At 39.6% G+C, this 12,841-nt stretch overlaps 1 protein-coding gene across 1 annotated transcript; it reads left to right on the top strand.

Moving 5' to 3' along the window:
- Positions 1 to 5,694: 5,694 nt before the first annotated feature.
- LOC308143510 (ephrin-B2a-like) lies at positions 5,695 to 12,841 on the top strand (the record flags this gene model as incomplete). The annotated part of the gene is given in 6 exon segments (XM_080514344.1): positions 5,695 to 5,716; positions 5,719 to 5,842; positions 6,417 to 6,700; positions 7,901 to 7,993; positions 11,280 to 11,396; positions 12,456 to 12,841. Coding segments are annotated over 6 exon segments (1,026 nt in total).

Here is a 12,841-nt window from a genome sequence, read left to right as displayed (position 1 = left end):
CTAATAGTCGTACTTTCGAGGAAACATTTGCCACAGTTACCAGATCTCACCACATTAACTTGAGTCACACCCATCCATCTTTTATACTGCTTAATCCAACTCAAGTTCCGTGAGGAAAAAAAAAACAACAAACAAACCATGCAACCCCAGTTATGTTGCAAATGTGGAAGGAGCCCAGAGGCGACCTGGTTGATCCTTCCAGCAGCATATGCATGTTTTAAAGATTAAGCCATGCAAGTCTAAGTACACATGGCTGGTACAGTGAAACTGTGAATGGCTCATTAAATCTGTTCTCCATCAGGATGAAACAAAGTCCCACAGGTAACACCTCAAGTTCCCTCTTTTCCCATGATGGGGTTATAATTTATGACACGTCTAAAAATATCTGTTCTATACCTTCGGAACTATCAGCCTCATCAGAAAGTAGCTGGTTTAGCAACTGTAAATGGCATGTTATGATACTGCATCTACATGTTAGACAAAGGCTTTTCTCTAATGTTAGTGCGAACTCACTAGGCTGTGCACATGAGCATTGTTTGGACACACAGTCCAGTCTCACTGGTAAAGGCATTAAATAAAGTAATCCAGGCTCAAAATAGATGGCAAATAGACTTCACTTTTAAATGTGCTGTGGCTGGATAATAATCTCCTATAATGCAATGCACAGGGGGGGAATGCTGAGCTACTCACAGCTGGAGACAGAAACAATAAATGTTTCTTCAGAAACATAATGAAGAGGAAAAAGTTGACACACTGTTTGGTAGGTTTTAAACTGTAAATGCATTCATTTTAACACATGCTGAAACATTGTGGCAAGGTAAGCTGTGCATTGCAGCAAGTCAATAATGGACATCAGCATAATATGTATTTTTAGACATAATTTTGTCTCATTTTTTTAAGAAGAAGCTGGATATTACCAACTTCTTTTCAGAGGAATATTTCTTTTCATTCAGTAAAACATTGAGCATATGAAACAGCACTGGCCCTTTGGGCAGTTTAAGCCAGGAGATTTAGCTTCATCAGAACTTTCATGTCGTCTGCAGATTTGTTTAATATGTGATTAAGGTTAGATATATGGCCCATATTTGTTTTGGCTATCTGTCTGGAAATCACATTTAAAGTCCTTTAATACAGATGTGAGGAATGGGAGAGTTAATTTTTCCACGTCATTTAAACAGTGAGGTGCATTTACTCTGTTTTCTTGCTGATTCTTTCACACACTTATTTGCATAGAGTACAATCTGCCATCTTGTCATGATGTCAAATTACCTTCATATTTGTGTCAGTGTGTATTGTTATCATCACAGCAGGTATAACGGTAAATAACCTATTTGAGTTCTAGAAAGAATTTCGACTGTAGGCAGAATTTCCATAGCCAATAAAATAGCATTTAACTCAAAAATGTGTTGCGTGACTTTCTTTTTCATTTTAGGAGTCATTCTGTTAGCAGGGGTTTTTACATGAGTCATACACAAGAATATAAAAGACGTGGAGCCTGACATGCTGACATACTGTTCAACAGGAGAAAGACACATACAGGAGGACTGGAGAGATAAAGAGAGTGAACTGCTGTGGAACGGAAACAATAAAAGAGAGAAACACTGCTGGAAGAGGAAGCGATGTCAACGTGGAGACAGGTCAGTGCCCGACTACCATTACTAACAAACGAGCACGAACAGACTGACTTCCTGGCGGCAACGTCTCGGATTAGTATCTTGATTCAAAGCTATAGTGGATACCTGCTACATCCTGTTACAGCCTGTTAGTGCACACTACGTTTAAAAGAAAAACTAAATAGCTTGAAAACTTTGGTTCAGTTGATGCCCACATGCACATTTCCGTCCTTTGAAATTTGATGCATGGAATTTTTGGCTCTTTAGAGTTTTGTTTTTAATTAAAAAAATGTAAAGGTTAAAACTAACAGAAATGAGTTCTGACTTATAATCACACATGACAGATTGAGTAAGAGAGAGGCATTCATGGAGCTCTCCCTCTTTTGAACTTGAATGATTTAGATAGTTTTGATGAAAGATGTCAGTTTGAGGAATGATGACTAAATCTACTAACACTGTTCCACTTAATAAAATCATGTTGTTAAAGTCTGAATTATATGTGTAAGTCAAAAAGAAAGCCAACAAGAAGGTGTCTGTTTATATATGTGTATTCGTAGCTGCAATCCAGGCTTCCAGTTAGTTTGTAGCTTCACATGTAAAAATTGACTTCATCACCACGTTGTTACCTTTTAACCATTATTATCATATGAAACCTTTACTTATTTTAAACTATAATTTCAGGATTCCACACAATCAAAATAGTCTCTCCATGTGTGATGAAGGAAAGACATGCAGAAATTTATAAATGTCCCAAGCAGTAATCAGTATCTGTCCCCCCCTGCAGGTCACCCTCAGCACCAGCACGGAAGGCAGAGTTGGACTGAAGAAACAGCCTCCAGCTCTCTTCCCAGGTTGAGGTTAATGCTAATCGTGATAGGGGTTATTCATCAGACACACCTAACATGTTAGCATTAGCTTCACCCTGGGAGATCTCATTCAGGATGCAAGATGGAGACTGAGGGGACCTTTCTGAGAAACTGGAGAAATCTGGAAGAATGATGTATAATTATAAATAAGATGAAACTGTAATGGACTTTGTAGGATGAACACTGTTCAACTGCATCAAGGTGTTTGCCTTTCTGTTTCCCATCAAGCTGTAGAGATGCTGCGGTCATGACACCTGGAAAATCCCTGGTGGATTTTTTAATAAGTGGAACTTGACTTACAACGTGTACACATAGTTTAAAATGTAAGCACTCTGAGGCCTCCTCTCCATGGCGTGCGGGCCCGGCTCCTTTGATTTTACCTCCACTCGTTTATGCTTCCACTGAGTGACGATGAATTAAAAGACGTTTGATTTATCACACTGAGGCTTTATTTCTCCAGAGGACTCTCAGACACGTAATTTTCAACCAGAGTTTATGTAATTACATAGGCGAAGCAAATGTTGCAGCACAGGTTGATTAACCCGAGAACAGGTCTGAGCTTTCAAAACAAACAAAGCAGCAATTTATATTCACGTTTCATTTTATATTTAGAGCAGGTGCGGGATAACAGGCTTAATGGTGGGAAAAATGGAGAATATCTGCACCCTTGGCACAAATAAAATAAATTATTTTCCATGAGCTAGTGTCCAATTGGAGTGGCTTTTCTTTATTTTTCAAGTAGTAGTGTAGTTTTGACTATTCCAGGTGAGAATATTATATATTATAATACATCTGTTGTGAATACATTGGCTCAGTCAGGCATGTTTGTTTCCAATGTTTTAGCAAATCAACCCATTAAAAAAGGTTGGAAATGAGCTCAAAATATGGTTTACCAAGGTTTTGTAGAGATTTGTTACATATCTTTGTAGAATGTAATTTATTTTTGGCTATCCAGTCAACTGAGAAATATTGTTTTTAAAGCAGGAACGAAACGATGAATTGTAAACTGTTCTTATTCCTGAATTTGTCTTGCTTTTAGAACATCTGCGTCAATGTAAGTGGGATATTGAACGTGTGACATGTAAGTTAAAGCAATAGAAAACATCTCAAACTTGGATGTCTGAAGTTTATTTAGTCAAAACTTATTAAGTCAAACTTGTACAATTTTATATTTATACAAGAAAACCTTTTTTTATCATTCATTTTGCCTGTGTAGTACATGTTGAGGTTTAAATGAATTATAAATATGAAATATGCTGCCAGCACTCTGAACTCATGCGGCCCAGTTTATTCAGACATTTCTATGCAGTTCAGTCGTCATTTGCGGTGCTTTAGTCTTGTGACAGAAGCTCGCCCGGAGTAATCTTTTAAACCACTTTGTCATTAGTTCAAACTCCCTGAAAATGAAGAGATTACTGCTTTGGCTGCTTACATGGTGCATATACAGGACTTTAGCCAGAATCCCACCATCCCATCTCATCCATATAGCATATTTGTTGCATGCTATTATCCATAAGGAAATACAAAAGAAATCAGAACTTGATGCTTAAGATGTAGCCAATGATTTCTCAAAGTTGGCTAGTTTGCGGATGTGCCCCCCCCCCCCCCCCCCCCCCCCCTTTTCTTGGTCATCTATATCACCTGATCTCTCATGTAACTCATGTGCCGCAGGTCATCACAGAGTCTCAGCATTCACTTTTCTTCATCACATCAAACCACAAAATATGCCCAGTCACATCTGTACATTCTCATCCCGAATTTCATCACGAGTTTTTATGGTTCTATAGTTTCTCCTCTGAGGAGAAGGAAAGGGATTTAAAGTATTTTTGTTCTATAAACAGGATTCTGAACTGTGCTGCAAATGCAATGTAGAAAACTGCCTTTAGATTTGAAAATCCCAAAATACTTTATGTTAAAATAAATACTAAAGGTGTGATCTAAATATAGTTAAAGGGCTGCAATGACGACAACACTCTCACCTCCCAATGGGAATACCCCCCAGTTTTAATCTTGACTTTGTTCCTTCTGTGCACAGTTTGCATGTTCTCCCTTGGCACGTTTTCAACAACTGGTGACTTTAGCCTGTATCTGTGAAGCAGTGGAGCCTTAATGGATTGTTGACTTGTCCAGGGTGGAGCTGCCCTGCTTTCTTCCAGTCATGCTCTAGCTCCTTCTTCACCCTAAGTTCGATAAAGAAAAATAACTATGAGATGGATGATAGATGATATGGCAAAGGGAACTGTAATACATGAATGGAAAGTCAAGTGGCATTTCACAGGAGTATGAAGATTTTATGTTAAATAGCCTGGTGAACGGACATTTTTAAATTAGAGGTGGAAGGAACAAATTATAAATAATTTCATATATGCGCCCCCCCCCCTCCCCCCAAGTAATTTCACTCACACTTGAATACAATTTAATTCGTTTAATCTGCTTTTTTGTCATTTTTAAATCATAATTTGACTTATAGTGCACACCCTTTAATCTGAATTTTTGTCCACAATAAATCTATTCATTTAACCCAGCTCATTACTGCTTTATATCTAAAAATAATTTCAACATTCTGATATTTATTTATTCTGTAATATTGTTTTGCTGAAGAAAAACAAAAACGTGTTTTAGAATCGATATTCCACAAACTAAATTAATGTCTGCGAGTGACAATGCAAATCAATGGCAGTTAAAAAGCAACTCATATTATGATGCGTTTTTGCGGAAAGGCAATATTTTTGTTTAGATTTTTATTTGTAGTCACGTACTGTTTCTAATTGAGTTTTAGAAAGGTTTTGTTACTATCAAATTATCGTCTCCATTTAAAAAAAACAACAACAACAACAACCCAAAAATCCCAAAGCGTTATGAGATCATTAATATGTATTTCATTATGTTAATATGAGGGAATTTACCAATCAGCATGTCGTCCAGCGCAGTTGTTGCGTCTCTCCACGCGTGAGTCTGTATATGGGCGGACCGGTCGGTCAGCTGATGACTGAAATACTCCATACAACAATCTCTGTCCTCAATACATGGATTTCGTCGCACGAATGATTTCCTAGCCAATTTCGCACAATGTGGAAGGTTTCACGCAACTGCAGGAAGAAGACTCGCAACTTGGGGGGCTTTTACGCAGGAATGTGTCCTGTGCGCGCACCTGGAGCCACCGGAGTCATGCAGCAGCAGAGGCGGCACATCTCACCCGATTCCCTCTCTGTTTTATGATACTGAGCCGCCGTGCAACCTGACATTTATTCCTGTGATGGGGAGAAGCACATGGAGCTGCGCTGCCGTGATCCTGCTGGCCGTCGTTTGCACATGTCGTGCAGTCACGCTGGAGTCCATCCACTGGAGTAGCTCCAATGCAAAGTAGGTGGGGGAGGAAAAAACTAAACCAAACAACAACAAGTATTTGTGATACTTTTCAGGTAAAAGCTGTGTCGACTGATTCACTAGGTTTCACAGCAGAACAGAAAGCGCAATGCTGCTGCAAATCAGGAACTTTGGGGGTTTTGGTAAATAGGCTTACACTTCAGAGAGCTTCATGAGATTTAGTTGATTAACAAAGATTTAGTGAATGGCAGTTTTTATAAAGGATTTGTGGGCGGGCGGAGAGCAAAAATAGCAAATAGAGTGCAATATTTTTTTGTTTTGTTTATTATGATACAGAAGCAATCCTCATTGAAGCTATTTCCCCTGTTTACTGAAAATTGGGGCAGATATTCACTTGATTATTGATCAGCTTTTTTGACAAGTCATTTTTCTTGGTGTAAATCAGATTTTGAGTCCTTGTTGTCTTCAATTAATAAGAGAAATTGCTGGAGACATACTTTTCACGATTGAAATTCATTGTGATCTGAACTTGTTCGTCAATAATTTCCCTTGTGTCTGAGAGTTTTCCTGTTTCATCTCTTCTCTCCCTGCCACCCTGTGACGATAACAGGTTTGCTCCAGGTCAAGGTCTGGTCCTGTTTCCTCAGATAGGGGACAAGATGGACATCGTGTGTCCTCGGGTCGACGCTTTCCTTGGGGGAAAAGAGGAGTTCTATAAAGTCTACCTGGTCTCTCGACGTCAGCTGGAGAGTTGTGTCATCGACAAGACGGACACTCCTCTGCTGAACTGTGACAAGCCTCAACGGGACGTGAAGTTCACGTTCAAATTTCAGGAGTTCAGCCCGAACCTCTGGGGCTTGGAGTTCCTCAAAGGGAGGGACTACTATATTACCTGTGAGTTGTTGGTCTCACATGTTCACCGCCACGAACAGGTGCAGGGGGGGAAAAAAATCAGTAGCACTGAGTCACAAGCAGCTCGTTCCTACAGGTGGAACAGCATTTGAATCAATGTCAGCAACTGTTCCCCCCCCCCACCCCCCACCGCTTAACCAGAGAGGAAGCTGCGGTCTTCGGCTCCCTCTCAATTTGTCTCCTTGTATGAGAATCAAAAAAATGTGGCCTCGTTACTGGACCGCTGTCTGTTGAACCAGCATCTTAGTAGCAAGTGATGCATGAGATAGAGAGCAAGTCTGACCGTGCAGCCTCACCCACCTCGCCACGCTCTGACAGCACACTTCGCTCTGGCAGGCCAGTGTGATTCCAAAGGCTTACATGCCCCAAATCACACAAGGCTTTTACAGCATCAGGCAGATTTGATGGGAGCTTTCATGGCAACGTGGCTTGTAGCCTGTGAGATGTTGTTATCTGACCTAAATGCTGCTAACAAGTCGGTGTGTGTGTGTGAGTGACAGGGGTGAATGAGAGTTCCCGCTTGTGTGTGTTTGTGTGAGCTTCCCACTGTACGTTTCGACTCTGCAGTGGTTGTGATTTCTTAAGAAGGCTCGCTACTAAAATATTTTTACTCATTAAATTTTTTATACCCACACGGCCTCTTGAGGTGAAATGATTAGTGAGTTCATTGGCTCGCCAGCTCAACAAGAATATTACCCTTACTTTATGGTTTATTGGGTACACCTGGTAGGAACTAAGGTGGTCCAACGCAACCGTTACATAATAAATCCTCTTCTCATTGAGGTTGTGATGTTCATTTCGTTGTTGTAGGTCTTTTAGAGACGCAACCTTGTGGTTTACTGGAGGTCGTAGCAAGTGGCTCTGTGGGCTCTGGAGAGTTTGTAGTGATCTTTTTTTTTTTCTTCTGCCGGCTGTTTTCAGACTTTCTATGAAATGAAATGTGTTATTTAGTTCAGCCCGAGTTGCATCCTCAGTGGTGTTTTTCTGTGTATTTATTTATATATGCTGGAATGTCTAAAGTTTGCACAGTGTCGAATTTTCATGTATAAGTGATGCAACATTCAGCAACAGAGTAAACTATCTGCAAATAAATACAAACAAAGTATGAATTGCTTGTTAATCTTATACTATGGTGATTACTGTAAACATTTAATCTTATGTTTTCCCTTCTTTGTTTATCAGCCACTTCCACGGGAGCTCTGCAAGGTCTGGATAATACTAATGGCGGGGCGTGCAAGACCAAATCCATGAAGCTGGTGCTGAGAGTCGGCCAGAGTAAGCACTCTGTGTGTGTGTGTGTGTGTGTGTGTGTGTGTGTGTGTGTGTGTGTGTGTGTGTGCGTGCGTGCGTGTGTGTTCGTCCATATTATCGAAACTGGATCAAAAATACACATTAGTTAACAACTATTACCAAAGTAACCGTTGCAACAACAGTTTCATTCAGGTTATTATGCAGTTAATGCAATAGCATTATCATATTTTATTTTGAATTACTAAGTGGTCAGATAATCTCCATCATCCTCTCATTCTATTGAAGAGAAATGCCGCCACGAATCATCTGAAATCCCTAATTCAAACCCCTGGCAGCTTAAAGACATCAGTATTATCTTGCATGCGATCATCTCATATGCTCATGCCAATATCCTTTTTTTTCATAGTAACATCTGCACAGCAAGTTTTTTCTTCTTCATATCACTCCTCTTCTACAAATGAAAATTTAATGAAGCAGTCATGCATGTTCTCTTCCATCTTCAAAGTATTGAGGATAAATGACTGTACAATCCTCACATAGAGACAAGTTGTTTCAGTCTATTTTTTTTTTTTTTTTTTCTTCAGCACATCATTATTTCTCATAGAGCCACTTTCTCACTTACAGACCGTTTAAAAAGAATAAGCACTTACATTCATAGTTGGTTGTGGTTAGAGTATGCTCTTTTCAAATTCACATAATCAGGAAAATCTTTACAGATGTTGTGTTTCTCCATATTTTTCAAAAATGTTTAGAAGCAAATCCTATTAGAGGCCCAAAATGTAATTTTTTTGACCCCGGTAATGTGAAGTATTTGTATGAATTATTTAGACATTCGGCATTAGAGATGAAAAAATCAGCATTTCGTGTGTTTCTCAACTGATCATAACTGAAAATATGGAGCTGTTTGCATGCTGCGTCTGAAAGTCAGGCTGCTGTAAACAAACCTTTTACACATAAAGGAACACACACTTAGTTGTATTCATGTTATATACGTATATTAAAAATCATGTCATTCAGTTTGGGAGGCGCCTTTGTGACAGAATTGGATTTAATGGTTGTTCTTTTTGAAACAGAAAATCTCATCATGTTCATACCTTCACAGAACCTTTAGATTAAGGTCCATGATGTGAATCAGTGATGATGCAGGAAAGCAAAATATTAAAAGACTTAAAGAAATATAACAGATGTTAATTAAATTCTCTGCTTGAAGTAAAAGAGTAAATCAATATAAAGACCATAAAATTCTGATTTTGTTGCTGCTAATTCAGAAGCAACAACTTGTTTTCTGCAAATTATTCACTGGCTGCTTGCGCATATCGTTTTATTAGATCACGTTAGGCGCAGTTATTTTGACTTCTGTCATTTTTAATCTTTTTCCTCTTAATATTCCAATTTGCGCAACAAAATACATGCAAAACTATACATTTTTTTTCTGAACTTTGCCTTGAAGACATCGGTGGAGAAACCTAGGCTGTGTTTGAGGTTTTTAGGTTAGTTTTCACAAGATTTAGACTGAATCTTGTATGTAGTTTTTGTGGAAAAGGTTGATTATTCACAGGGAAATTGAAGCAAGATGAATGCTCTTACTTTCATACAGTTTTTTTGTGAATAAACAGATAAATGAATAAATTCTACTTTCTTCTTTCCCCTAAAAAACTTGTTTCATGAGCAGAAAATGTTTTTAAAGTGTTATTATTTGTTATAAGAGCAGGTGATTTTTTTTTTTTATATTTAAAAAAATTATTTTAGGTCGCTGTAGTGCTGCATGTTTTCATCATCTCTTGAATTTAATGAAAAATGAAAAAAGGGGGTAATCAGACTTTCTGTGGAACTTCAAGATGGGATATTCAATTTAATTCAGGTGCGTTTGATTTAGAAGACATTGAAAACAAGCGGAACTCTGGCACTCCAGCACCTGGGCTTCACCTCTGTGCTTTAAAAAAACTTACTTTGAAAACATATTACGCAAATAAATTTGGCAATATGATGTAAAATGTATAATTTTGCAGCTAGAAATGTTATCTTTATCAGTCTCCATCCATCCATCACCCTTATACAAAGTTGTGGGGGGGCTGGAGTGAATCACCACTGACTTCAGGCGAAAGCTGTGTGATGGACAGTTCACCAAATATGTTTATTAAAATTATTGGTCATGAGGTTATATATATATATAGTTTACTATAGAATTAAACCGATTTCTTTATGTTGCCATTGTGTTCAGTTTCCTGTACTGATCAATCTGCTTTGTGTAGCTGGATGCAGCCCAACACGGCTACTATCACAAATTCAGGAAGGCACACTTTTAGCAAAGAGACCTCTGGTAAGATCACAGGCACTGAACATATTCTTGTCAAAATGCATCACAGCTGGATTTGCGGCATTTTAGAGACTCGGTTGTCATATTTTTGCAAACAATCAAACAGAAAACAACCTTGTCTGAACTCTTAGGTTTTTGCAGTATTTGTTGAGGCAACTGCCAAACTCCTGCAACAAGACAGACAGCTACACACACACATACACACACACACACAAACCACAGACTATTTAGAGTCAGCAGCTGTTGGACTGTGGGAGCAAAACTGGAGTCTTCGGAGAAAAATCCAGGCATGCACAGGGAGGCCATGCAAACTGCATACAGAAAAGCCACAAGCCATCAGGAATGCTAACCAATACACTGCTGTGTGGTCCACTTTCCTTGTGTTTTTTTTTTCCGTAAGCCTATTTTTCTTTATGGAATATAGAACTAAAAATAATGCCAGTCAAACAAAGAGCCACAAATTACCCCTGTACATAAGTTCCTTTACTGCAGGTAATTAATGTACCTGCTCCCTTTCTACTGCTAAAATGACAATAGAAGCGGAGGCATCTTTAATGCTCTCATTTAGAATAATTTTCTCGGACTAGACTCGAGGAAATACATTACATCTCCTAAAACCCATTTTGGGAAAACCAGTAGTTGTATTTAATAACAGCTGCAGGTATAAGTGTAAATACTAATAGCACATGAGTGAAAAATGAAATTCACTATGAACACTGTGCTTACACAATGTTTTTTACTGCCTCTCCTATTGATGCCCCCCCCCCCCCCCCGAATAACTGGTAATGCAAAAAAATAATAATCAAAAATAAGCAGTTTTTTTTCTTATTTGACTCTGTTGTACTGACATCAAATTCAAACGACTCAAAAAAAAAGCACCATTATAATTTCAAAAGGAGCATTTTTACATGGCATAACCCCGCCTACACAGTGAAACAGAGGAGAGGAGATGTATGCTGCTATTATCCATATGTGTGTGCTTTATTTTTCCAGACTCTTCCGATGCACCGTCAACACTGCAGGAGTCCCCCACCAGATTCCCACCTACGCGACCAAAGTCTAAGGCCAAGGACGCTTCCACCAGCGGGAGCGATAGAAACAACAATGCTGGTACGAAGACAGACCAAAAATATTGCCTGAAATGTTAAATCGATGAGCAGCACTGACATTTTGACACACAATACCAGATTCTACAATTATTTTGAAGGGAAAAGACCATAATTCAGGGTGTTTTGTGCCACTAAGCTACACTGCTTGTCTCTCTGGTGGTAAAGAATGTGCAACTCACCCCGAGCAAACGCAAAATGCATACAGTAGTTTTGAAGGATGCGGTCATTGAATTTGATTTAAGCTTATGGGTGTCCGCCTATATGTTCATTAACAGAAACACATTCTGTATTTTAATGCATGAAAACATGAACTATATATGTGTTCCAAAATGAAATGTTCATGCTCAAAAAGTAAAATTTGTGTTATAAAATAGCCTTTTGTTGCTGATCATTGTTGATCACTGGATTATGTAAAGTGCTACATCGAGTTGTGTTAAGTACTAATAAGGAGCCAAATGTTACCGATTTTCAAATTCATCCATACTGGAGGGCAGAAGTAGTCCCTTCCCTTAAAGAAGAACGGATACTCTGCATAGAAAGTCCACAGAGCCTGAAATGAAAAGACGATACTAAAACTATATAGTACTTCATAATTATCTGCTAGTGATCTAAAGTGATCTGGGGGAGAAAAAAAAAACACTGAATTGCAAAGAATACATTTTGCCTGATTCCTGGACTTCACAGGGCTCGGTATGAGTTAACCAGCAGCAGCAGACACTGAAAACAATAACAAAAAGTCACCACAGATGGTATCAAATAGATCAAGAAACTTTCAGTTCCTCCTCAAACCTCTAGATTTGCTGCCATGTGCTAGAGGAAGGCGCCCAGCTGCTTTCCCAGTACGACACTGAAGATTAGAGCATCTTCTCTGATGTCCGGCTTTGACCGTGGTTTTTTTTTTTTTTTTCCTTTTTTTTCCCCCCTCCATGTTAACACACACTGATCAGGCTGTGCCGGGACATGAGCTGAGTGTTGTTAGATCTCAGTGTCGCACTTATGAATTTGCTCCTTCATCTCAGTTTCTCTTCCCGTTTCTCTCCTCGTCTGTCCCCACTGACAGACGTGGACTCAGACGTGGGACGAACGGACATCGGCGGTGTCGCCGAGCCGGGGATGCTCGTGTGGGTCGTGTCCGGCTGCGTCACTCTCCTGCTGGCCGTCGTGATTCTAACAGTCGTGGTGTGGAGGTGCCGTCTGCGTCGCCGTGTCCCAGACAGGCAGCAGCCTGCCTCTGTGTCTCTCAACACTTTGGCTGTGCAGAAGCGGGACAGCATCAGCAGTGACAATAACGGCTCGGACCGCAGCGACGTCGTCTTCCCTCTGCGGCCCTCCGAGAGCATGATCTGTCGCCACTATGAGCGAGTGAGCGGCGACTACGGGCCTCCGGTGTACATAGTTCAGGAGATAACGTCCCAGACTCCCACCAACATTTACTACAAGGTCTGA

The sequence above is a fragment of the Blennius ocellaris genome (genome assembly GCF_963422515.1).
Source record: "Blennius ocellaris genome assembly, chromosome: 1".
Classification (NCBI taxonomy): domain Eukaryota; kingdom Metazoa; phylum Chordata; class Actinopteri; order Blenniiformes; family Blenniidae; genus Blennius; species Blennius ocellaris.
The sequence above is the reverse complement of the archived record's forward strand: the minus strand, read 5'-3'. Positions and strand labels throughout refer to the sequence as shown.